The sequence below is a fragment of the Helobdella robusta genome, assembly GCF_000326865.2.
Source record: "Helobdella robusta unplaced genomic scaffold HELROscaffold_16, whole genome shotgun sequence".
NCBI classification, from domain to species: Eukaryota; Metazoa; Annelida; class Clitellata; order Rhynchobdellida; family Glossiphoniidae; genus Helobdella; species Helobdella robusta.
In genome coordinates this window covers 923,369-948,581 of record NW_008703893.1, presented here as the reverse complement: position 1 = coordinate 948,581, position 25,213 = coordinate 923,369, and the positions used below count along the sequence as shown (strand labels likewise).

At 32.8% G+C, this 25,213-nt stretch overlaps 2 protein-coding genes across 2 annotated transcripts; one reads left to right on the top strand and one right to left on the bottom strand.

Annotated features, from left to right (window-relative positions):
- Positions 1-2,829: 2,829 nt before the first annotated feature.
- HELRODRAFT_169639 (hypothetical protein) lies at positions 2,830-3,936 on the bottom strand (the record flags this gene model as incomplete). Its single annotated transcript, XM_009015474.1, has 3 exons — positions 2,830-2,904; positions 3,368-3,599; positions 3,812-3,936. The coding sequence occupies 3 exons, from the start codon at positions 3,934-3,936 to the stop codon at positions 2,830-2,832; spliced, it is 432 nt and encodes a 143-aa protein (XP_009013722.1).
- Positions 3,937-13,774: 9,838 nt separating this feature from the next.
- On the top strand, positions 13,775-24,158 carry HELRODRAFT_190817 (hypothetical protein; the record flags this gene model as incomplete). The annotated part of the gene is made up of 19 exons (XM_009015473.1): positions 13,775-13,850; positions 15,667-15,768; positions 16,323-16,446; positions 16,782-16,900; positions 17,146-17,261; positions 17,483-17,633; positions 18,259-18,356; positions 18,902-19,063; positions 19,392-19,707; positions 19,973-20,064; positions 20,176-20,345; positions 20,830-20,911; positions 21,163-21,279; positions 21,831-21,921; positions 22,010-22,066; positions 22,327-22,427; positions 22,702-22,843; positions 23,659-23,762; positions 23,866-24,158. The coding sequence occupies 19 exons, from the start codon at positions 13,775-13,777 to the stop codon at positions 23,965-23,967; spliced, it is 2,322 nt and encodes a 773-aa protein (XP_009013721.1). The 3' UTR covers positions 23,968-24,158.
- Between the last annotated feature and the right edge of the window lie 1,055 nt (positions 24,159-25,213).

Genomic DNA, 25,213 nt, shown 5'->3' with positions numbered 1-25,213 from the left:
TTTATTTGTTTGTTTGTTTGTGTGTGTGTGTGCGAGTGTGTGTGTGTGTGTTTGTGTGTGTGTTTACGATGATATTATTTATGTACATGTTTATACGTGTTGGGAGAAAGATACAATGTTTTTGAGAAACTTTCAGAGGAAAAAATTAATTACATGCGGATGTTTTGTCTGTGCCGAGTGTAAGGAATAATATCTTGGTGTTTATAATAGAGAGGTGTGTATCGGAGTGTGATTTTGAAAAAAATATGTGGCTGTATAGTAGAATGTTTGAAATATTTTGGAGCGTTTAAAAGAGTGTATAAGAGTGTAAGAAGGAGTGTATGTCGTCGGAATATGAGTTTTTGATTGATGGATAAAGATAGGTTATCAAACCTAAGATAAAGATAAGATAAACCTAAGTTTAAATGTTTTTTTATGTTTATTAACTTTGGCTCCGGTTATGATTTAAGCATTATGTTGTTTTATTTTTGTATTTGTGATATTAAATGTATATTTCTAAAATAAATATTAATGATAAAGATGGCGACAATGACGATTTTGATGACGACTATGGAGGCATTTCTATAGAGCTTAATAATCAGTTTCGGGCGTCTGATATCGGCTTGTTGGGAGAGAAAATTGCTGGTGCAAAAATTCACTGTTTCTTTCATAATGTAGAAATGGAAAGGTCATACACACACACACACACACACAAATACACACACACATACAAAAATACACACACATACACACACAAACACACGTACACACACATAAAAACATACTAAACGAAATTTTATTCAGTTACAAAAATTCTACGCGAAATAAATGTCACAGGTCTAACCAGAGTTAAACTTTGAAAAATCCTGAACACACACTTACACATCACACACACATCACACATCACACACACACATCACACACACATCACATCACATACACAAACACACACATCATTCGCACATCTGTTTGTTCCCTCTACAGGTGCCATTGAATAATGACTTTCAACATAATAATAATAATAACGGTTTAATAAAAAAAATAACAATAATAATATTTATTATTATTTTAATAATAATAATAAATTAATAATTATAACAAAATAATATTAATAAGTGAAAATTGTAACAGTTAATATATTACGGAAAATGAAAAAAAGAGTGTCGGTACCAGCCAAGAACGAAAGAATCTGATTATCATCGTTAACAAATGGAAAAATTATTTTAAAATAATATTAATAATAATAATAGTAATAGTAATAAATAATTACAATAATAATAAACATCAAATTAAATTATTGGCTGTCAATTATAATTATCATTATCCTCATCTTGAGAGTCGATTGAGTACAAGGTGTATTTCTAGTACGGACGTGACCGTTGTACGTTAAATTCAAGAATACATCAAATACTACATAAATTATACAACAACAAATCAACAAATACAACAACACAATACCACATTAAATACCACACAAACACAAGAACCAACAAAACAACAACAACAAAACAACAACAACAGAGCAACAACAACAAAACAACAACAACAGAACAACAACAACAACAAACAAACAAACAACAATGATACAACAGTAACAACAACATTCTCGTTTTTCAAGAAAATTTAATTCAAGTTCTCTGACCTTTGAGAAAACACTCCAGTGGAAAATTATGTTCCACGTAATGTTATGCTATGTATATTTTGGCTTATATACACCCATCTGTTTTGCTGCCACATGTTTTCTTACACACACACAGAAACACACACACTCTCACACACACTTTCTCTCTCTCTCACACACACACACACACAAACAAACTTACACAAACACGCACGCACACACAAAACTTAAATATTTCATTTTATGATTACTTTGAAATCTTAATACCATAAAATATTTCATAAAAATATTTTTAGTATAATTTCTTCTTAAAAAGTTATAATTGTAAAAATACTTGAGACAATTATTGAATACTTTCACAATCATAATGGTGATTATAACGATGGTGGTTGTGATGATGAGGACGACGATGATGATAACGCTGATGATGATGATGATAATTATAAGGATGATGACGATGATGTCGATTTCGATAGAAGGTTTTCTTTGAAGATTAGTAACTAAAATATTACGAATCATGTTCACAAGAAGTTTAAAAAAAACTCAAGTATAAACCATAGAACACGGAAATTTGAAAATCGTAGCAACGCAATAAAACAAGACATAGAGAAAAAAATGACTCACATAAACAAACAATCGGAGTGTAGGAGTGATGATTGGGAGTGAATGAACATGAATTTAAATTTTTTGGCGAGAACTAAAATTATAACAATGAAAACAATCGGAGTTATAAAAATGCAGACACCTTCATTAAATATTGTATATGTATATATTGGTTTGTATATATATATATATATATAAATATATATATATATATATATATATATATATTAGTTTGCGTCTATATGTGTTTGTATGTGTGCGTATGGGTGTGTGAGTTTTAGTATATGTGTGTGTATAATTTTGTGTGTGTGTGTGTGTGCGTGTAGAATTCATATGTGTTATTTTACCTATGTATTGAATAACTGCCATGTTCACAGACGGTTTTTCGTATTACAAATGTATAAATGAAAACAACACAAAAACACACACAGACATATACACGCACATATACACACACATACATGACGGCACACATATACTGCATAATTACTTATAAAAAAGTTACTATTACATCAAGTTGCATTTGCAGTTCCATTTACTAATCCATAAATATGACATTTTTTGCGTTATTTACGATATTTATCGAGCCATTTATTCGTTATTTTTGGTAATTCGTTATTTTACTTTTAAACACTTTTTAAATCAGATTTTATTTTGGGATATTGTTCATTATCGCTAGCGAATGTTTTCTTCTTCATCATCTATCGGTAAATTAATATTTCTTCAATTTTTGTGATCTACAATTTTTGTGTGACAAAAAAACGTCATCATCATCATCAACAACAACATCATCACCATCAACAACAACAACATCAACATCATTATCAACAACAACAGCAACAAATAATACATCATCAACATCATCATTGTCAACAACATCAATATCATTTTCACTGTCCTACTCAACTTCATCGCCAAACGTAAAAACATCATCTTCTTCATCATCTTCGTCAATAACATCACCACCAGTATGTTAAACAACAACATCGCGTCATCATTTTTCGAAAAATATAATCAATAACATCAAAAGAACAGCATTAACATCGTCATCAATAACGTTGTTATCGTCACATCACCACCACCAACATCATCATCGTCGTCGTCATCATCATCACACCAACAACAACATCATCATCATCATCATCGTTGTCATCATCAAGTCACCTTTTTCGATTTGTAATTGCTAAACATTGTTGAGAAGACGTTGTTTTTTCTATGTCTATCTTTAACGACGGCAAGTAATTGCTGTGGCTCTTGTGGTTGTTGTTGTGGTTGCTGTGGCTGTGGGTGTTGTTGTGGTGGTGACGAATGTTGCTGCTGCTGCTGCTTAAACCGCTGATGATTGTGGTCCAAGTATGCGAATGCATTCTCGATGACGTCAGAGGAAGCACGTGACCTGAATAAAGTATCGCAATAATAATAATAATGTAATTATTTACTTCTTTCCATTCATTGTGCATCATCTACCCGCTTCTTCGTTCAGTGACGTCATGAAAAATTTATTTAGGTCAATCTACAGATGACCTAGTTACATTATTAGGATTAACAAGCGATGATTAACTAATGATCAACGAATAATTCATTAAGATTAACAAGGTTAAAGGTGACCTATTTAAGGACTTCAGTTCCGGTCCAAATAAGTGGGTCAACTCGGCGGAATTGTTGAGTGACGTTGACTCTTCTTCTCTAAGTATGTCAAGTTGAGGGTGCGTTTGCAACAGCATTCTTGTCATGGGAGGCTCTGCATGCGTGTGTGTGTGTACGTGTCTTTCTGTGTTTGTGTCTGCATGTGTTTGTGCGTGTGCATATATGGATCTATGTATGTAAAGATTTTAGCACAAAAGTTAACATTTTAAAACAGGTTTTGAATTAAATTTAATCAAAAAAATAGTTGAAATGAAGTTTAAATAGAGAAAACAGATGGCGTTTGTTAACCTTTTGAAATAATTTTTGTAAATGTCAACAAATTTAATTAGAAAAACAAGAATGATTAATGCCTTCAAGTACGAAATGCACATTTTATATTCCTATATACAGATACAATCCTTCTTCCTTCTTTCTTGTGCCTCATCCGTTTAGGACATTTGAGACCATCGACCTCCACAAAATCCGATCTTTAACACGTTGTAGCAGTTGAAATGTGGTGATATTCAAAAACTGACACAAGGACTTCACGAATGTTATTCGTTGTTGACCACGATCTCTTCTCCCTGCAATCTTTCCAGTAGTTGTTAGATTTTCCATTCTTTCCTTCCGCACGATGTGACTAAAAAACTTTAACTGCCCCCGTCGGGTTATCTGTAGTAATTTCCTCTTCTCATAACCGGACTGCTTTTATACATCCTCATTCGAAGTATGAGAGGTCCTTTTTCTATTTTTTCAAAAATTGTCCAGAATTCAGAGCCGTAAGTTAGTTAGCACAGGAAAAATGTTACACTCAACCATTTTTTGATTTTTTGATATTCTGATTTTACTGTTGGTGAGGATTTTTTTCATTTTGGAATATGCAGCAGTAATACAATAGCATACTAATAAGGCAAACATACACACTTACAAACATACACATGTACGTGATAATAAAGCTAACAAGTGCTCTAAGTACATCTGTACTAACAAGCAAACACATCACGTGATCAAGGAGGTACGAGTGCACCAAAGTGCGTTGGATTGGAGTGCGCGGAGTGTATTTCTTTAATTGTATTAACGCGTTGTTTGTTACGCTAAATTAATGCGTCGATCAGGTTTGTTTGGGTTTGTTTGAAGTGCATGCGTTGTGTGTGAGTGTAGGTGAATGTGTGTGTGCGTGTGTGTGTGCATGTGTGTGTGCATGTGTGTGCCTGCCTTCGTTTGTGATGTTGTTTGTTGTTTCCAGTTATAATCTGACGATAGAAGGGTGAACCAGTTAACGAACGAATGACAGAATGCAGTAATAATGGAGTGACTTAGTAAATTATTGACAGATTGATCAAAATAGGAAATAAATGGATGAACATGCAAATGAGTGATTGAAGATAGAAGGATGATTTATTGAGTTGAAAAAATGAAAAAAAAAAATAAAATGAACAAACGAGAGTATGTATGTACGTATGTATGCGTGTGGTTCATCTCTTGAACAGACAAAATAAAATGCATAACAAAAGTTTAAGGAAATAAACAATAAAGATAACATCTAGCACAATTTTAAACTTCCTTCATTTCTTTATTCACTCGTTCTTTCATTCGTTCATTCACCCATTAATTCCTTTATCTGTTTTCCAGTTTTTTTTTTAATTTTTTCATTCACTCATTTTTTTCATTTTTATGTAAGACGGATAATGTGAGAAAAGGCTGGACAATGTCAATAACAAATTTAACAACAACAACAAAAATATGTGTATCAACAATAATAACAACAATAATAATAAGAAACGACCCCAAAAACTAACAATAGAAATAAAAAAAAAGCCATAAAGATGATGTCGGCGTGGTCACATTGGCAAAATTATTGTTATTATTGTTATTATTATTATTATTATGTTATTATCATTGTTAATAATATTAATGTTATTATTCCTTGTTATTTATCATTGTCATCAAAGCCATCAACACTTTCTTTAACGAAAAGGCAAGAAAACGCTGCTGAAATTAAAAACAACAACAGTAATAATAATAATAATAATAATAAAAACAATAATAATAATAATATTAAGAAAATAACGAAATATCAATAAAAACAATTGACAACAAAAACCCATTAACATACATCAACCACAATGATATTAATGATGATAACGTTAACAACAACAACTATTATCGCTACTACATCAACAACAACATCATCATCAACAACAGTAACACCAGCTACATCAACATACATCGACCACAATGACATTAATGATGATAGCATTAACAACAACAACTACTACCACTACTACATCAACAACAACATCAACAGCAACAACAAAGCAGACATTTTTTGACGGAACTGAAAGTTATATTTCATGGAACCTTGAATGAGTGGAAAAATAACCTCCCGTTGATGTGTATCGGTGATGATTAGGAAAGCATTTTGATAAACGTTCATATACAAACGATTGAATGCATGTCTGTGTGTAATGCACACACACACACACAAACACAAACACACACACACAAGCACACAAAGAGGAAAAACCGAAGACGATGATATTGACGATGACGACGACGATGATGAGAATGATGATGACGACGATGAGAATGATGATGACGACAATGGTGATTAAGATTTTCCTTTAAAAAACATTTAAAGGGTAAAGAATGCATAAAGACTAAATGATCGGCGCCTAGCATGGAGCAACAATAATAAGCCTGAGCTCTGAGATCGTTCACAATTAACTTTTGAAATTTTGTACGTTGCTGTTGTTGATGTTGTTAGTGTCTTGGTTGTCGTATCGTTGTTGTTGTTGTCGTTGTTGTTGTTGTTAATGTATTTATTGATGTTGTTGATATAGAATAATATAGAATACAGCAAGGCATCTGCACTTATTTGTTTGTATGATTTAGTTTGTATGAGTTTGTGGTCTGTCTGTTTTGCTATGATTTTATGGCCTTGTCAGACATTTCATCCTTAACTTTTCAACATTTTTTAGTTTTATTTTGTTAACAAATCTAAGTATCATTGTTTGTATCGTCATTATTATTATTATTATTTGTATTTAGTATATTGTTATTATTACATTTAAATAATTCTTCCCAGTTCACTAACGTCAAAATGAAGTGAACTCTACTGAGAATGGCCCGCCCGGAGTTTCGCCGTAATTTATACTTCTTTCAAAATTGTGCAATGTGTGTTGTGTGTGTGTTTATGTTGGTGCGTGCGTGCGTGTTTATATTAGTATATGTGTTTATGGCGGTTCGTATCTGTTTATGTTTGTAGGTGATTATAATTTTATTATATGTGCGTGTAGGTTTTTATGCCTCTTTAAATGCGTGTGTGTGTGTGTGTGTGTGTATTTGCGTGTGGGATTGTGTGTGTATGCGTGTTTTATTGCACAAGTGTTCTCTTACTGTTTATTTAAAGAAATCCCAGGTATAAAAACCTACTAGATGAACTACAGACAAACGAACAGATATAAAACATACATTAGAGATGTTTATACAAATTACTTTATACGAAACACGTGTAATAAATTACTGCTCCCAATGCATACATACAAATGTAAGTATGCGAGTACTTCGCATACATTGTAGGAAAATTTTTTGTTCAATACATGCAAAGACTAGAGTACAGCACAGATAGGCAAAAATATAGAAAGACATACAGGCAATGACACCTAGAAATACGTAGCAATACATAGAGATAGGTACGCGAACGTATGAAAGTGCAGACAGACGAACGTACGCTGGCGCATGGAAGGAATGAATATAGGTTAATTCTGATGGCATCTAAAAATGTGTGTGGATGTTTGAAATACTTTCAGGGATTTGCTGTGGCATTTTTGTTTGATTGTTTTCGTTTGGTTGGTTGTCTCTTTGCTTATTTTGTTCATTTGTTTCGTTCGTTCGTTCATTTGTTTGTTCGTTTATATCCATTTAGAAGTTTGTATCCTAGATTTGTTTAATTAAATGTTTGCATGTTAGCTTTTTTGTTTGTTTGTTTTGTTTGTTTGCTTGTTTCTTTGTTGCAAGTTTTCCATGAACCTCATTTGGTTTGTACACTTGCATGTCTCTTGTGTGTGTTAATGTTTTTTGCCTCAATTGCCGGATAGATGGAAGGACGTTTAAATGGATGGATGAATGAATGAATGAATTGTTGAATAATTGGATAGATAGATGATGAATTAACAGATGGATAAGTGGATAACAAAATATAGGTATGGATAAACGGATGATTCGAGGATATGGCTAAACGATGTAGATAGGTGTGTGTGTGTATATATGTATGTATGTGTGTGTATGTGTGTATGTATGTGTGTGTATTTTTTTATGCATATGTGTGTATGCATGTGTGTGTGTATGTGTGTTTGTATGTGTGTGTGTGTGTGTGTGTGTGTGTGTGTGTGTGTGTGTGTGTGTGTACGTTTGATTGCGTTTGATAACATCAGTTTCATCTTGATGAAGCCGTATGTATGTTAGTGTTTAACTTGTAAAAATTTGTTTGTTATTATTGTTGTTGTTGTTGATGATGATTATGTTTTTTTTTGTTTGGCTTTTTTGTTGTTGTATTTGTTGTTTTATTCTTTTTTTGTATCACAAATGTGATTTTGTTGTTTTTTTCACGTCTGTTTTGTTGTTGGTGTTGTTGTTTGTTGTTGTCTTTTTGTTGTTGTATGATTCTTCAGTAAGATGTAATGTAATGTAATGCAGTGTGTTTTGTTGTTTCAGTATGTTTTTGTGTTTTTATATTGTTGTTGTTGCTTGTTACTTTAACATATTTTTGTAGTAAAGGATATATTTTCTGATGCTCTCACAATACCAATAACATTTTAGATTCGTCTGTGTATGTGTGTGTGTGTATATATGTGTGTGTATGTTTATAATAGGTAAACATGTGTGTGTTTGTTTGTGTGTGCGTGTGTTTGTGTGCGTGCGTATTCCTGTGAGCTATGCATATTCATAAATCTATCCGCTTAATTAATCCAGCATACCAAATAAACACATCGTAGTTTATATATGCGCTATTTTTGATCGATAATTTGATTTCTATCGATCAACTATTTATTTATTGCCTAGTCGTTCATATTTTCAGTATAATTATTAATTATTAATATTTAATTATTATTATTGTGGTTGTTATTCCAAAAATAAAAAAAAATGTTATTATTTATATTTTTTATTCCGGAAACAAAGAAATAATATTTTTGTTTACATTCTTACAGACCGGAAACAAAGAATTATTATTATTATTTTTGGTTTATATTTTCTTCTTTCTTCTCTCACAATTGCAAACCGTTTTTATTATTTGCTGATGCCAGATAACTGATTGCTTTATATCTTTTAGGATAACTTCCATGTTATAACTTTTATTTCCATTGTATTTTTTTCTGCAGTTTATTTGTCTTATTTTATTAATCATAGGTGTCATCACTGATTTTAATCTTTGCTATTATAATCATCGTCGTCGTCGTCATCATTTTTTATCACGTAGATGATGGTGATTCTCGTCATCATCAGCATTGCTATTATTTGTATTTTTTTATCATCACCTGTATTTTTTGTATCATCGCCTGTATCATTTTGTATTATCGCCTGTATCATTTGTATCATCGCCTGTATTATTTTGAATCATCATTTGTATCTTTTTGTATCATCATTTGTAATCAGTTTCATTGTCGACATCGTCTATGATATTTTCGAAGCATCCTTTCGCCCGGACATCTGCATAATGGAAAATTGAACAGTGTACGTACTAGAACTCGCAAACTGCCACGAGACTAATCTTGTAGAATGCAAACAATGCAAATTCAGCAAATACAAAGATTTAAATGTCAAACTACTCAAGAATTATGAAGATTTCATTGTCAAAATCTTATCCTGGCAAGCATCTACGCTTGGCTTCGTCTCCGACTTCAAGAACTGATGATAACCTTTGCCAGATGTCTTCTTTTTCTTTCTTTCTCGTGCCTTGTCCTTTCAGGACATTGGCGACCATCGACCTCCACAAAACCCAATTTTTAACACTTTTTAGTAGTTGAAATGTGGTTATTTTTTTTGCAATCTGCCAGATGATACGCTCAATAAATTTACGAGAAACGCTATAATTCAAAAGTTTGGCATGTATTGCAATAGGAACAACTTATGACTAGATGGTTCGTATGGAGCTACCAAATAAACATTTTATGAATCTTCATAATGACGTAAATTAAATCATTACCAATTTTCTCTTCTCTTATTAAAAAATTGATCTTCTTTTCATTTTCAGTTAATAATGTCAATTTTTTCAAACAAAAGAAGTTTCCATTATTATTATTACTGTTGTTATTATTACTATAATTGTTAGTATTATTTTTATTATTAATTATTATTTTCATTACTTACTCATATTTTTATGACCAGCCAGCCGAGCGTTTTTGTTTACCCTTTAAAGGAAATAATTTTTTTTAAAAGAAGCTCTCTTCCAGGTCGTCGCCCTCGAGTTTAGGCGTCATTGCATAAATAAAAAAATTGAAAAAGAATAATAATGACAACAACAAGAACAAGAACTACATACATAGTAACAAGAAGAAGAGGAAGAAGATGAAGAAGAAGAAGATGAAGGGTGACAAGAACGTCAACACTAACACACACAAAAAAATCAAAATAACAATAATTACATTAATAATAACAACAATAATAACATTAATAATAATAATATTAATAATAATAGCAATTAATAATAATAATAAACAACATTTCATTTCAAGATTATAGTGGACGATGCAGTGTAAGCAAGCAAGGAAAAGTTTATCGAACTGAAAGTAACAAACATCATCATCGTCATCATCTTCGTCATCCTCATCGTCCTCATCATTTTGTTATCATTTTCTTTTAACGAATAATAAAGTCGATACCATCGTCAACGTCGTCATCATCATCGTCATCATCAATTTCACGACCATCGTCAACATCGTAGCCACGTAAAATCCCAACGTGACGTCATCATCATCATTATCACAGTTATTATTATTATTGCCATCATTATCGTCAAATCATCATCTTCACCATCATTAAAATGTTACTAAGTAAAATTGCCATCACCATATCATCATCGTCAACTAAATCATCACAAACATCATTACAAACATCATTCAAAAAATGCCAACAACAGCAACAACAAAAATTATAAGAAGAATAATAATAATAAAAGAATAATAATAATGAAAAAAATAACAATAATGATTAGAATAATAATAATAAAAAAAATAATAATAAAAAATAATAATAGAAATTCATCACTGGATGAACAGTTCTTCATTCCTTCGTTCCTTACATCATCATATCATATCATATCACCAACCCAACCTAACCTTATTATACCTGATAAGGACCATGGGTTCTACGTGACTGCATTTTTATTAAAACAGCAACGCAATAATGATAATAAAAATTTAAAAATAATATACGAAAAAAATAATAAAAATATATAAAAGATATCCAAAAGAAGAAGTATGATCTTCGTCATCAGCCTCATCGTCATCATCACTCTGGTCATTATCATTCTCGTCATCTTCATCTATCATTATCATCATCATCGTCATCATCGTAACTGTCATCTTCATCTATCATTATCATCATCATCGTAATTGTCATCTTCATCTATCATTATCACCATCGTCGTCATCATCACCATTATCATCACCATTCCTCCTCCTCATCATCATCATCCCCATCATTTTCGTCATCATTCCTCCTCATAATCATCATCCTCATCATTGTCGTCATCATTCCTCATTATCATCATCTTCATTGTTGTTAAACTATCCAGTCCATCATCATCATCATCGTCGTCGTCATCATCAACGGTATAATCATCCTATTATTTACAATGGCCAGTGTTTTACGACGCGCGAAAATCTTAGGAATCTCCATAAACCAGTTCTTTTTCTACCACATACACACGCACACACCACGCACACACACACACAAACATCACACACTCACACACTCACACACGCGCACACACTTATCACACACTCACACACACTTACCACACACCACACACACACACACAAACAAACACACATATAGACACACGCACGCAAATAAATACAAACACTAACACACACATATGAAATAATATATACCCATCAATTGATATAAATATAATATATATCTCTATTTATACATACTAATTATATATGTTTGTGATACATTTTATATAGATTAATGTTTTATTTATGTATTCAAATTCTGATGCAGATTAATCGGTCAAAAAAGGATGATTGGAAGACCAAAAAGGATAAATAATTCTTGTACCATGCCAGAGTGCTTTTTAAATAATTGAAAATCTTCAACAAACTGTCTCTTCGTTTAGAGTTAGAATTATATTATATCAATAATAAAATATTAATAACCCTTGTTGATGACGCTGTAGTCGTATTTATTTTCAACAACATTTCATCAAAGTTTTTAATATTTTCAAAATACTTCTTAATTAATTAATTTTTTTAAACATTTAATTCTCCTAATGATTTTGTTTCAAATTTGATTCATTTAAGCATGAGTATACATAAGACGAAAATTATTGATGATAAAAAAATAATTATTCGTAATTATGATTAATAAAAATACAAAAAATTATTAAAACAAAATACTCAAACTTACTTTAATGAGCAGCGGTTTAAAACATTTGAAAGTTTCAACAACACGGAGTCACCAGGCCACCTCTACCGCAGTCTGAGCTGCAGGTATACTCAAATAAAAAAATTTTAACTCGGCGTTGAAATGTTTACCCAATAAGTTATCATCCTCCGAACATTATAATTAATAGTTAGATAGAGTTGTATCAAATAAGATAAACATTGAGAGCTAACTTAATGATAGAAATTAAACTTTATAAACAATCGCTTGTTTACATTACTAGCATCTCTATTTAAACAAGTTGTATGCATGCATGCATGCATGTATTTCTAATTTTTTTCTTATTATTTTTGTTATTCTTATTATTTTTACTGCATTCATCCAGTCATTCCATCCATATGCCAGCTTTAAACTATGGTTGTTGTTATTTTATTTTCAAGAAGAGATTTTAAATGAACGCTGATGTATGAATGTGTGTATGTACGTTAAGCATGTGTGGTATATTTGTATGTTGGTTGGTTGGTATATAATATATGTATGTGTGTGTGTGTGTACATTTGATAATTGCTTGTATGTATTTATATGTGTATATATATATATATATATATATATATATATATATAATATATAAATGTGTGAGTGTGTGTTGTATGTGGTGTATTTGTGTCTTTATATATATGCGTGCATGAAACATGTTTGTTACGTAACAACATTTTATCTTTTTATTTTTTTTTAAATGAACTCAATAACTGAAGAAATACATTGTATTCTATCTTCTATTATATGTATATATTTCAAAAAGGTTATAACTAATAAAGAGATAGGTAGATAGATAGAGAGAGAGAGGGAGAGAGAGAAAGAGAAAAAAAGAGAGAAAAAGAGATAGAAAGATAAAGAAAAGAGAGAGAGAGAGAGAGAGAGAGAGAGAGTGGGGAAGATAGAAAGAAAAAAATAGGGTGATGGAGTTAATCATGCGCGTGAACTACATGCACGTACAGTACATCACTTACAAATAAATGTTTGTGCATGTGCGTGAATGTGTGTGTGTGTGTGCTAATAAGGATATAACACACAAGCACATACACTCATACATACATACACTGAAACACACACAGACAGAAGAGGTTATATAGGCCAGGCCATAAATTAAGCATTTGCAATTTAAGCTAGGAACTGAACTATGCATGGTTTATAGGTGTAACACTACCACGCACTTTAATGTTTGGATATTATTTTACATAATAATACCTTATAATAATGACAGTATTATATTTATAAAAGTTGAGATATGGATAAAAATAAATTAGAATTGAGACAACACATGGAAACATTAAAATGCAATCGGCGAACAACCTACTTTTTCAACACTCTTTTGGAATTAATTTGACTCGACGGGACCTGATGACCAGTTGTTAGCTTTTACAGATTATTCAACTGTTTATCAATCATTTTGTTGTAGAAACATTGAATTAGCACTTATTTCCATTTTAGAAAATTGAATAATCAATTAATGTATGTCAAATGGATGCAGAAAGGCGGTTTTCTATGGGAATGCTGAAAAAATTGGTGATATGTTAAGAGGAATTTCGACTATTAAGTCAAAAATGGTGATGACATCGGTCTAAATTTGTAAGTATTGTTAGATTGTAAAAGATGATGATTGATGAAAAGATCTAACAATAAAAAAATAATATCAGCTGCAGAAATGTGAAGAGTTTCATGATTTGTGATCCGTTAGCGTCCAGTTCAGATAGTTTGCACTCTATAAACGATAATGAAAAAATTTGCATATTTGTATATAAAAATTAAACAAAACAAAAACAATGTTATCTATAGCCATTCTTATAACAAGAGACGACAGCTGCTGGAAAGAGGTTGACAAAATGGATATTGCTCGAAAAATGTTTGCGCTGATCAGAGATATTCGAAATGTTGTCAATTTTTCTGATAAATCATAAGTATATGGATGAAGTGAAGTTGAATAGGATTGAAACTAGTGTGCTTCCACACCGTTCTATGGTTCTAACCTATGCATGACAAACTTGGGCAGCAAATAACAGAAAGGTGTACAGATTAGAAGTAGTTGAAATGGAGTGCTACAGAAAGTACAGGAATCCGTTGGGAAGAGAAATTAAATCATAAAAACAGCTTCTAAAGCAAAAAGTACATAAATTAGATTAAAACAAAATAGGTAGTTTAGAAATCAAAGACTGATTAAATTGTAATAAATGATATAGAGACATTTAAAGTAAATTCGGAAGACGTGTTAACATTTGACATTACAGATTAGATCTGAACAATCAGCCTAAAGAGTAACTTAAGAGATGAAAAAGGATCATTGATTAATTAAACCATATATATAGAATGCTACTTATCAAGCTTATACACTGTTATATTTACTGTATCTGTTCTGCAATATTTCTTTGAAATACATATACCAAATAATGATGACTAAAATTTATATTACTGTTTTTCTAAGATAAAATATAAACTTAAGAAAATGATTTAAAAAAGCTGAACTTATTGAAATTTCAATTTATATATGCAGTTATTATTAAAGTTTAGTAACTATACTAAAACTGTTATAGCATTTTCGTGTCTTTGTTGTTTACACTGGAGTGTTTCATCTCTGGTTCGTTTAAAAATTAAGTTCGTTAAAAGTGAACTAACTGAATTTATTTTTAATAACGCGGAATGAATTTGTTAACTGTTGTACTAATTCTCTCTTTCGTCGGGTTTACTTTACAGGCCTCCGAGAAGCATGGCGAGTTTTGTTTTATTTTCCTGATTAAAAATCTCTAACCTAACGTTTGGTCATTTTTTTCTAGGAAGTTAATTTTTCTTGATCTGTAAAAAAAAGTGTATGTATGTTAATTGCAAATATTGTAAATGTTTGGTTTGGGTGCAATATTAGTTTCTGTCTGTGTGTCTATGTGTCTTTGGTTTGTTGTGTGTATTTTATTGTGCGCGAGTGTGTATGTGCGCATTCAGAAAGGTTCATCATTCAATCATTCAAATTTGTATTATAACTCAATTTCCAAAGATAATCTTGAAAGATTCAAACTGGGATTGCTTAGACCTAAATTTGAAAAAAAAAAACATGTCGATTTGTAATTTTATTTATTGCATGAAGAAACTTGTCTTGAATTGGAGGAGGAAAAAAAATCTTATATTTTGTTAATTATGAAAATTTAACAGTAGGATATACATTTTTGATATCTCTCCAGGGCATGAACTGATCAGTGATGTGATAGTTTACAATGTGAAAAGGGATGACTTCTCGATATGTATGAAATTTCTGAACTCTACTGACCAGATGGGATGTAGTGGTCAGTTGTTGTTAATGTGTTAATGTTAATATTATAGTGTTGTTAATGTTAATGTTACTGTGTTGCTAATGTTAATGTTATAGTGACGTTGATGTTATAGTGTTGTTTATGTTAATGCTATAGAGTTGTTGCGGTTAATGTTATAGTGTTGCTGATGTTAATGTTATAGAGTTGTTAATTTTAGTATTATAGTGTTGTAGCTTTTAATGTTATAAAGTTGTTGATGTTAATGTTTTAGTGCTGTTGATGTTAATATTGGTGTAGTTATGCTGTTGTTGTAGTAATTATGTTTTCTTTTTGTTGGTTGTGTTATTGCAATAGATTTCTTTATTACTATATTTAATTTTTTATGGCTATTGCTGTTGTCAAACTAAACTATAATTATAATTATTGTTGTTATCTGTAGTAGAAATAGAAGTAGTACTAGCAGTAGTAGTAGTGGCGGCGGCGACAGCAGCAGCAGCAGTAGAAATAGAAGTAGCATTTTAGTATTTTTTTAATGTAATGGTGGTATTTAGCAGTATTTCGAAGCCAATGGGAAACAAAAAATACAGGTGATTATGGAGGTAATACAGGTGTCCTTATGACGGTATCCAGTGAAAAAGATTTGGACTGGTTGAGGCAGCCGGGACATGAAAAGAACTACATCATCCTTATGGGATTGGATTTTCTGGAAAGGTTTTTCTCTTTTTTTGAAAAGCGTTTGTTGGGTTTGAAAAAAGAAATTTTTTGTTTTTTTAGTTTTGTGGTTTTTTATTTAATTTTGCTGATTAGTTCTGACGCGTTTTTCGTTTTGTTGTTATTCATATTTTTTATATTCTTGTCTTGACTATTTTTTCTTGTAGAAGATGAAGTAACGATGAAATTGTTGAAATAATTAACGATCGATGTTGATCAATGTCTTTATTCATTGAAATGATAATAATAATATGTAATTAGTATTAGTATTTGTTTATTATTATTATTTCATTCTTATTATTATTATTATTGTTATTGTTGTTGTTGTTGACCAGTCGAATTATAGAGGAGTTCATAGACATCGAAAAAATTGTCGGTGTCTTGATCGATGTCACCACTCCCCACCAAACCGCTTTCTTCTCCCCGGACCTCTCCTCACCTAACTACGAACAAAGTATTTTTTTCATTCATTCATTCACTCATCCATTCTTTTGTTTCGTCGTTCACCTATCATTTATTCATCTATCGTGTTTACACTCGCTCATTCAATCTTTCAGTCTTTATTTTTATTTTTATCTTTATCTTATCTTTATTTTTTGTTCATTCATTCATTCATTTGCACATTTTTTTTATTCCTCATTATTTCACTCATTCATTCATTCATTCATTCATTCATTCACTCACTCCTACACTCGCAAGGTATATACACAAGAAATTTTGACTGGAACATGGTTGGAAATGGATTGCTGTTCATGGACATTCCATTCCCAATGGCTCTTCTTCATAACAATGAAACTGTTAAAATTATGAGAGATGTTAGTTTCGTTGTTGTTTGTCGTTGTTTGTTCATTCATTTGTTTGTTCGCGTTTGTTAGGTCATTAAAATTATCATCAGTTTGTTACTTTGTTTAAAATTTCTTTATTCATTCGTTTCTGTCATTTTTACAATCAGCAGTTTGTTCACTCATTCATTTATTCATTCATTCATTCATTCATTCATTCATTCACTCACTCATTCACTCATTCATCCATTCAGTGTTACTTGAATCACAACAAGAGGCTGATGGGTGGTTGCTACATGGCCTGCCCGCTCTGTGCCGTGAAGATGAACATGGCGATGAACGCAGATACCAGCAGTAGGGTCTGTCTGAGGCGGGAATTACTGCCAAACGATGTCTTCAACGTCTGTTAGTGGCTCTGTTTTGTTTGTTTGTTTCTGTGTGTGTGTGTGTGCGTTTGTTTGTGTGTTTGTTTGATTGTGTGTTTGTTTGCTGGTGTGTGTGTGTTTGTTTGTTTGTTTTTTGTTTGCTAGTTGGTTAGTGGCGCTGTTTTGTTTGTTTGCTTGTCTGTGTGTGTGTTTATGTGTTTGTTTGTGTGTGTGTGTGTGTATGTGTGTGTGTGTGTGTGGTATGTGTGTGCTTGTTTGTTGGTGTTTGTTGCAGTCTTATAGTTGTTAGTTCTGTTATGTGTGCGATGGTACCGTTGTTTATTGTTTGCTTGTTCTTTAGTTTGTGTGCTTTTATTATTTATCGTTTATTATGAACAAACAATAAATTTGTTACTTAACGGGGCATTCCAAAAGAGTAAATCTTAACTAAGCGAAATCCCCAACATTCAAAAAAGTAATCCATAAATTCATAGTTCGATTAAATAAATGTAAATTAAATAATTTATGAATAAATAAATAAACAAACTATATACCTTATGTTTATGTTTATGTTTATATAATTAATTATGCAAATCAAGTAAAGATGAACCAATTGAAATAAGTTGTAAATTAACACGAACGAATGTGATCTCCGATTGGATCAGATCGCTTCTGCGACACACTAGCTGGCTACAGCTACCTGGCATCCCTGACGCCATGGGGCGGCTTCCCCAAGGATTCAGTCACCATCATTGCGGCAAGGGTGAATTGCTGTTGCTGTTGTTGTGGGTGGTGTTGCTGGTGGTGTATTTTGTTGGTGTTGTTGGCGTTGTTTGTTGATGTTGTTGGCGTTGTTTGTTGATGTTGTTGGCGTTGTTTGTTGATGTTGTTGGCGATGTTTGTTGGTGCTGTTTGTTGCTGCTGTTGGTGTTGCTGCTGTTGTTTGTTGCTGTTGTTGATGTTAATGATGTATTTTGTCGATGTTGTTTTCAATGTAGTTTGTTGATGCTGTTGCTTGTGCATCTGAATGCATAATTACGCTCATTTAAACATCTATACCTAGTCTTAGGAACGTTCGCACGTGTACAATGTGTACACCTATATAGGTACTACAAACCTTGCATGGACGCCTACACATATATCCAATGCACAGTTGTATAAATATAAAAATATATACAAACAGATATGCACAAAGATGGAAGCCTACAAACACACACTCACATACATACATACCCGTATAACAACATTCATACGTCCTTAAACATACTTATACACACAAATACACACATGCTACGCACACACGCACAGCTTGACGCTCTTTCTCTGTTTGAGACAAGGAGTCCAGGGGCAGTAAGTACAGTGACAGGTTTGGTGACCCTCTATGCCATAGCCTCCATACTCTCCAAAGTTGTGGATGGGAATCAGGCTGAGTTCAAGAGTAAACCTGTTGTGTTTGCACTCTTCAATGGGGTTTGTTTGTATGAGGGTGTGTTTGTTTGTATGCGTATGTGAAGATTCGTATGAACAGATGTGTCTGAAAGCACATATGTATGTTTGTATATGTGTGTGTTTGTACGTGTGCATTGAGTTATTGTAACTTCAGCCAACCAATCAGTTATTGTCTACTAACTGACCAACCTACCAATCACATCACATATTGTCTACTAACTAACTAACTGACCTATCTACCGACCAATCACATGTTTTCTACTAACTGACCAACCGACCAATGACATATTGCATGCTAAATGACCAACAACCGAGCAACTGACCACGCGACCAATCACCGAACTCGAAGGAATCACTGACGTACATGGGATCGTCGAGGATTGTGCACGACCTCATGAAAGACGCTCACAAGTTCTTGAGCCTGGAACAGATCTCCACCATCATCGAGATGGGTCACTTGGGACGTCCCGAGGTCTACAGGAGCGTCCTCCCACCCAAGAACAAAACCCTACGTGACGTCGGTCGCGGTGCGAATCTCCAGGACTTGATCAAGTCTGCCGGTGAGATGCGGAAACCCATTGCACAGTTCACTGGTCCACCTGTGCCATCACCTACGAATGCGACGAATGAGACAAAAGAAGAGAGGCCGTTCGTCCCAACTCCCAGTGGGTTCTTTTTTATTCAATAATAATTATAATAGTAATAATATAAATATGATGGATATATTATTATTGTTGTTGACATTTTTTTCGCATTGTTCTTATTTAAATGAAATAGGTTGATTTTGTTTTTTTTTCTGTTGCTCATGTTAATTTGGCTGGTATATAATATGTTTTAATCAATCAAGCAATTATTCGACCATTTAATTAATTAATTAGCTGGTCAACAATGGTAATAATTAATTAATTGATTAATTAATTAATTAATCAGCCAATCAGTCAGATGCCGACATTAATGAAGCATTCAGTGATGTTGCCTACATACACGGTGACATCAGCTATCCGGAGGAATCGAAAGATAAGGTTGTATTAATGTAATTGGGTCATCAAGTTATTTATACTAATGTATTCATGTCGTAATTAGGTCATCAAGTTATTTATATTAATGTATTCATGTCGTAATGTTGCGTTAAGGTTCTTGCCCTGATCAACAAGTTCATGACGGAGCAGCAGGACAAGAGGGTTGTCCTTCGAAGGTCAACTATGAACAAGCTGCCTCCATCTTCCATCCACGCATTCCTCAAGAAGAAGCAGTCTATCGTCGGTCTCGTGGTCGCTAATCACGACAAATCCTATGACAATCTGTAAGATCTGCTGGTGCTTCACTGCGTGAAAGTCGCTTGTTGAGTTGGATTAAGTTATTTTTGATTGGATAACAAGATTTTTCAAATTGGTGAAAAGTTTTTTGGATTGAATAAAACGTTTTTGTTTTTTGAATTGGATGAAGGTTTTTTATGATTGGATAAAAAGTTGTTTCGAATTAATTACAAGTTTTTTTTATAAACTGGATTAAAGTATATTTGCTTCTTATATATTTATTCATTTTTATTGTTTTTATGATGCCTACTTTGTGACGTCTGTATCATGTATGTTACTAATACAACCAATCAACCATCCAATCATTCATCCATCCAATCGATCAATCAATCAACCGACCAACCATCCAACCAACTGACCATTCATCCATCCAATCAATCAACCGACTGACCATTCATCCATCCAATCAATCAATCAACCGACCAACTGACCATTCATATCAACTGACCAATGAACCACACGACACCTTAGCTTCCACAACAGTTTTCTCGATACCCCTGAACAACACAACTGGTATGAGAAGAAATGGTCGGAGCTGGATAAGTATAACAAGGTAGTAGCTTGCCCAATTATTATTTCTTCCTCCTTCATTATGCAGTTCTAACAAGCGCATAGTCCCTTTCATATTGTTCTTTACTTAGTTCTATACACCACTTTCTACATCATAAATGTTATAGTTTTAACAGCAGACTTAGTCTCTAGATTTCTTAGTTGAGCGAAAATTTTTGAGACGTTCACTAATGTGATTGAAAGTTCATTTTTATAGATGTTAGAAATGTTTCAATTCAACCTTGACCTGCGTAGATTACAGAAAACGTGCAGTACATGGCTTCAGTGGCCACCACAGTTGCGTGCGTCGTCTTCAGAGAGGTCACTGGCAAAACTGCCTGCGCCCCTACCATGGCTGCTGATCAAAAAATGGTTGCAATCTGTTTGTTTGTTTCTGTTGTGTTTGTGTGTCTCTTTGTTTGCTTGTTTCTGTTGTGTTTGTGTGTCTGTGTGTATACATTTCTACGTTTGTGCGCCCTGTGTTTGGGCTTATGTCTACGTGTTTTTCTGGCTTCTTACGTCTGCATGCTTATTTATGCACTGGTGAATGTGTGTGAGTGCTTGTCAACTTCAAAGAAAGTAAGACTCTTTTTATAAATATTTTCAATGGAGTTTAGTTTAGATTTTTCAATTAGTTATGAGTTCAACTGGCAAACAATTTGAAACATCAAACAGAAAGCTAATTTTCTAACCATCTGGTTTTGCGCTGTAGTAACTAGTTTCGAATGCAAAGAAATCCTCACTCATCATACGCATTCATACGTACGAACATGCAAACATACAAACAAACAAACAAACGAATGATAATACAAACAAACCGGTGAAAAGAAATACACACTTATCATACACATATATGCTAACCTAAAACATACAAACAAACAAACCTAAATACTAACAAACATGCAAACAAATAAACAAAACAGATAGCTAACCTCCTGTATTGCTTCACGCAAGATCCTGAATGTGAGTTGTTCAAGTCGATCGTCCCACAGCGTTTTCTCGAGTTCATATCGGGTCAGTGTATTTTGATTAAGCAAAGTGATTCATTGTTATTATTATATTATTATTATTGTTGTTATTATTGTTGTTATTATTATTGCAGACCCTGAAAGGAAATCGTACTTCACAAATAGATTTATTTATCAGGAAGTTGAATTAGGTTGGTCTCTGCTGTTTTTTTTCTTTCCAATTGATTTATTTATTCTTTAACTTATGAAAAGAGAAAAAGAGAGAGAGAGAGAGAGAGAGGAGGAAAAGAGAGAGAGAGAGAGGAGGAGGAGGAAAAGAAAGAGAGAGAGAGAGAAGAACGAAAAGAGATAAACAGAGAGAGAAGAAAATAAAAAGAAAGTGTGAGAGAAATTATATGATTAATTATTTTTTAACTCTACACAAATTCTGTTGGTTATTCTTTGGACGCAGAGCCCTTTTACACGCAGATCCATAACTACGTGTTCGCACACGTCATTGGCAAGCCGCTGGATGAGAAGGAATGCGAAGTCGTCAAAAAGGGTAGTAAAAAGGTCGGTCGTGACGATGTGGAGGTGACGATGTGGGAATTAGGGTTATGTCGGTGTATTTATGACGATGGTGAAAGTGAAGTTTGTGATAGTAGTGTTCTTAGTGCTGCTGATGGCGTGATGATATCATTAGATATGTAGTCATTACGAAATGGTTTTGTGGTTTGAAGCTTATAATGATAGAATTTGTAACAATTTCTTAATAGTACTAGTATGGTTTTTATCTATCTATCAAATCCATCGTCTGTTTATCATCTATCTAATTTTGTGTATCCAGGATCCGCTGGAGCCAGTGAAGATACTGACAAACGGTTTCAACAACACGGAACTCAACAAGAGAGTCCCAGAATGCAAGTCCCTATATATCAATGTCATTAGAACTGGTTCACCCCTCTTAGATCCAGTTCTGCAAAGCAATGGTTCGTTTCGTGTTGTCCGGAAAATTCATCGTGGGGGAAAATTCATTGTTGGGGAAAATTTATCGTGGGGGAAAATTCATCGTGGGAAATATATATATATATATATATATATATATATATATATATATATATATATATAATACAGTCAATTTTGGTGGTGATTCGTTGGTAATAGGAAATCTTGATGGCCACGTAGTTGACAATTGAGGCAGGGGTATCGAGACAATTGAGGCAGGGGTGTCGAGCGATCCGGCCAATATTAGTAACGACCGTTTCGGCAATTAATTGGCGAATTATAGGCCGAACAGTGAATAGATTTCGGCATTTTAACGATTAAACGATAGTTAGCAATTAGTATTATATTGCACGATAGGGATTGAACCTACCGCATGCTTGTCACCCCCAACTATCAGCGATAATCTAGGTAAACTATTTCGGGTTCGATTTAGATTAAACGGCCTCACAAATATTTCCGCTCCGGTCCTCAATACCTTATAAATAACAATCACAATGAATTTAACCCCACAATGAATTTTTTCAAACCATGAATTTTACCCCACGATGAATTTTCCCCCATGATGAATTTTCCGTAAATCTCGTTACGTATGTGATTGGTCGGTTGATTAGATTGGTTGATGGGCAGTTGATTTGATTGGTTGATGGATAATAATTGATTTGATTGGCAGATGATTTGATTGATTTTTTGGTCTCAAGATTTGATTGGTCATTTGTATGAATGTAAATCTGTTACAGTTTATCAGTTGGCTCATTTTTTTTTATTCTATCCATCCATTCATTCACTCACTGACTCACAGCTGATTTGGTGGTCAGCGTTGACTTTCCTACTTGGACACTCAGCACATTCAATGATAAACACATCAGCATCAAAGTATTCCTTCTGCCGTGTTCCGCACAAGAGGTTCTTATCATTATGATGATGATGATGATGAGGATGTGATGATAATGATGATATGGTGGTTATGAATAATAATAATAATAATAAATAATAATGATAATGACAGATTAAAACTCTTTTGCTCGGTATTGGAGTTGTCCTCTTCTTCATTCCGATGACGGCATTCGTTAAGAAGAAGCTATTGATTGCTCCTCGCTTAGACCATTGACACGTTTTCTGTCTGTTTGTCTGTCTGTCTGTCTGTCTGTCTGGCTGATTGCATGTCGGTCTGTCTGACTGAATTATTGTTACCTATCCATCAATCCATAGAATGAATAAGTTGCTAATCAACTTCATTTTTTAGGTATTTTTTAAAAATTCAAATTTATTTATCCGTGAACATTTTTATATGTGTTTGTATTTGTATTTTTATGTGTGTATGTATTTGTGTGTATGTATGTTTGTATGTGTGCGTGTCCACTTGTTTTTTACGTTTATATTTGTTCCCGCGTATTATGCTACGTGTATGTATATGCTGTGTGCGTATGTGTATTTATATGTATGCTTGTCTGTCAGTCTGACTGTTTGTCTGTCAGTCTGACTGTTTGTATGTGTGTGTGTGTGTGTGTGTGTGTGTGTGTGTGTGTGTGTGTGTGTGTGTGTGTGTGTGTGTGTGTGTGTGTGTGTGTGTGTGTACATGTACATGTATGTCCGCATATATGCGCTTATTTCCGCACTTTTACAAGTTTTTTTTAACAAATTTATTTCACGCAATAAGATAATTTAAACTTCTAAAAAAAAGCGATTACCATTCGCTCTCAACATAACAATATTTATTGAAAACTTCTCCATTTAATATGTTGGGAATTGAATTTAAGTAAAATTAATTACTTAAATTATTGCATCTATTGAGCGTGCGGTTCATATGACTCATATATTATATAATATTATATGCTACGCTCTAATCTCATTTCACACATACACGAGCGGACACACATATATACAAGCACACACACACATGATATCTCTATATACACGTTATATATATATATATATATTCATTTTTATTATATATACATTATACATTTTATTATATATATATATATATATACATGTATGTATATATATCCTTATTTTTCTTATTCTTTTTGTTATTTTCGATGTTGTTTGTTATAAAATGTTAGTTTTATTTTTGGATATAATTATTACAATATTGTTTCGTGAGAATAAATTTCTTTCTTGCTTAATAGCAAGATGGCGTTGTTTTTGGATGGAATGAATTGTAGTGGTAGGTGTTTATGTGTGCGTACATGTATATGTGTGTATGAGGAAGGTTTACTAGTCCACCACTTATGTCTTTCTCCAAATATCTCATCAGTCCATTCTTTCATTCATTCATCTGTTCGTTCGTTCAGTTCTTCATTCATTGGTTTTTTTTTCATTTTCGCATTCGTTCGTTTATTTGTTCATCTGTT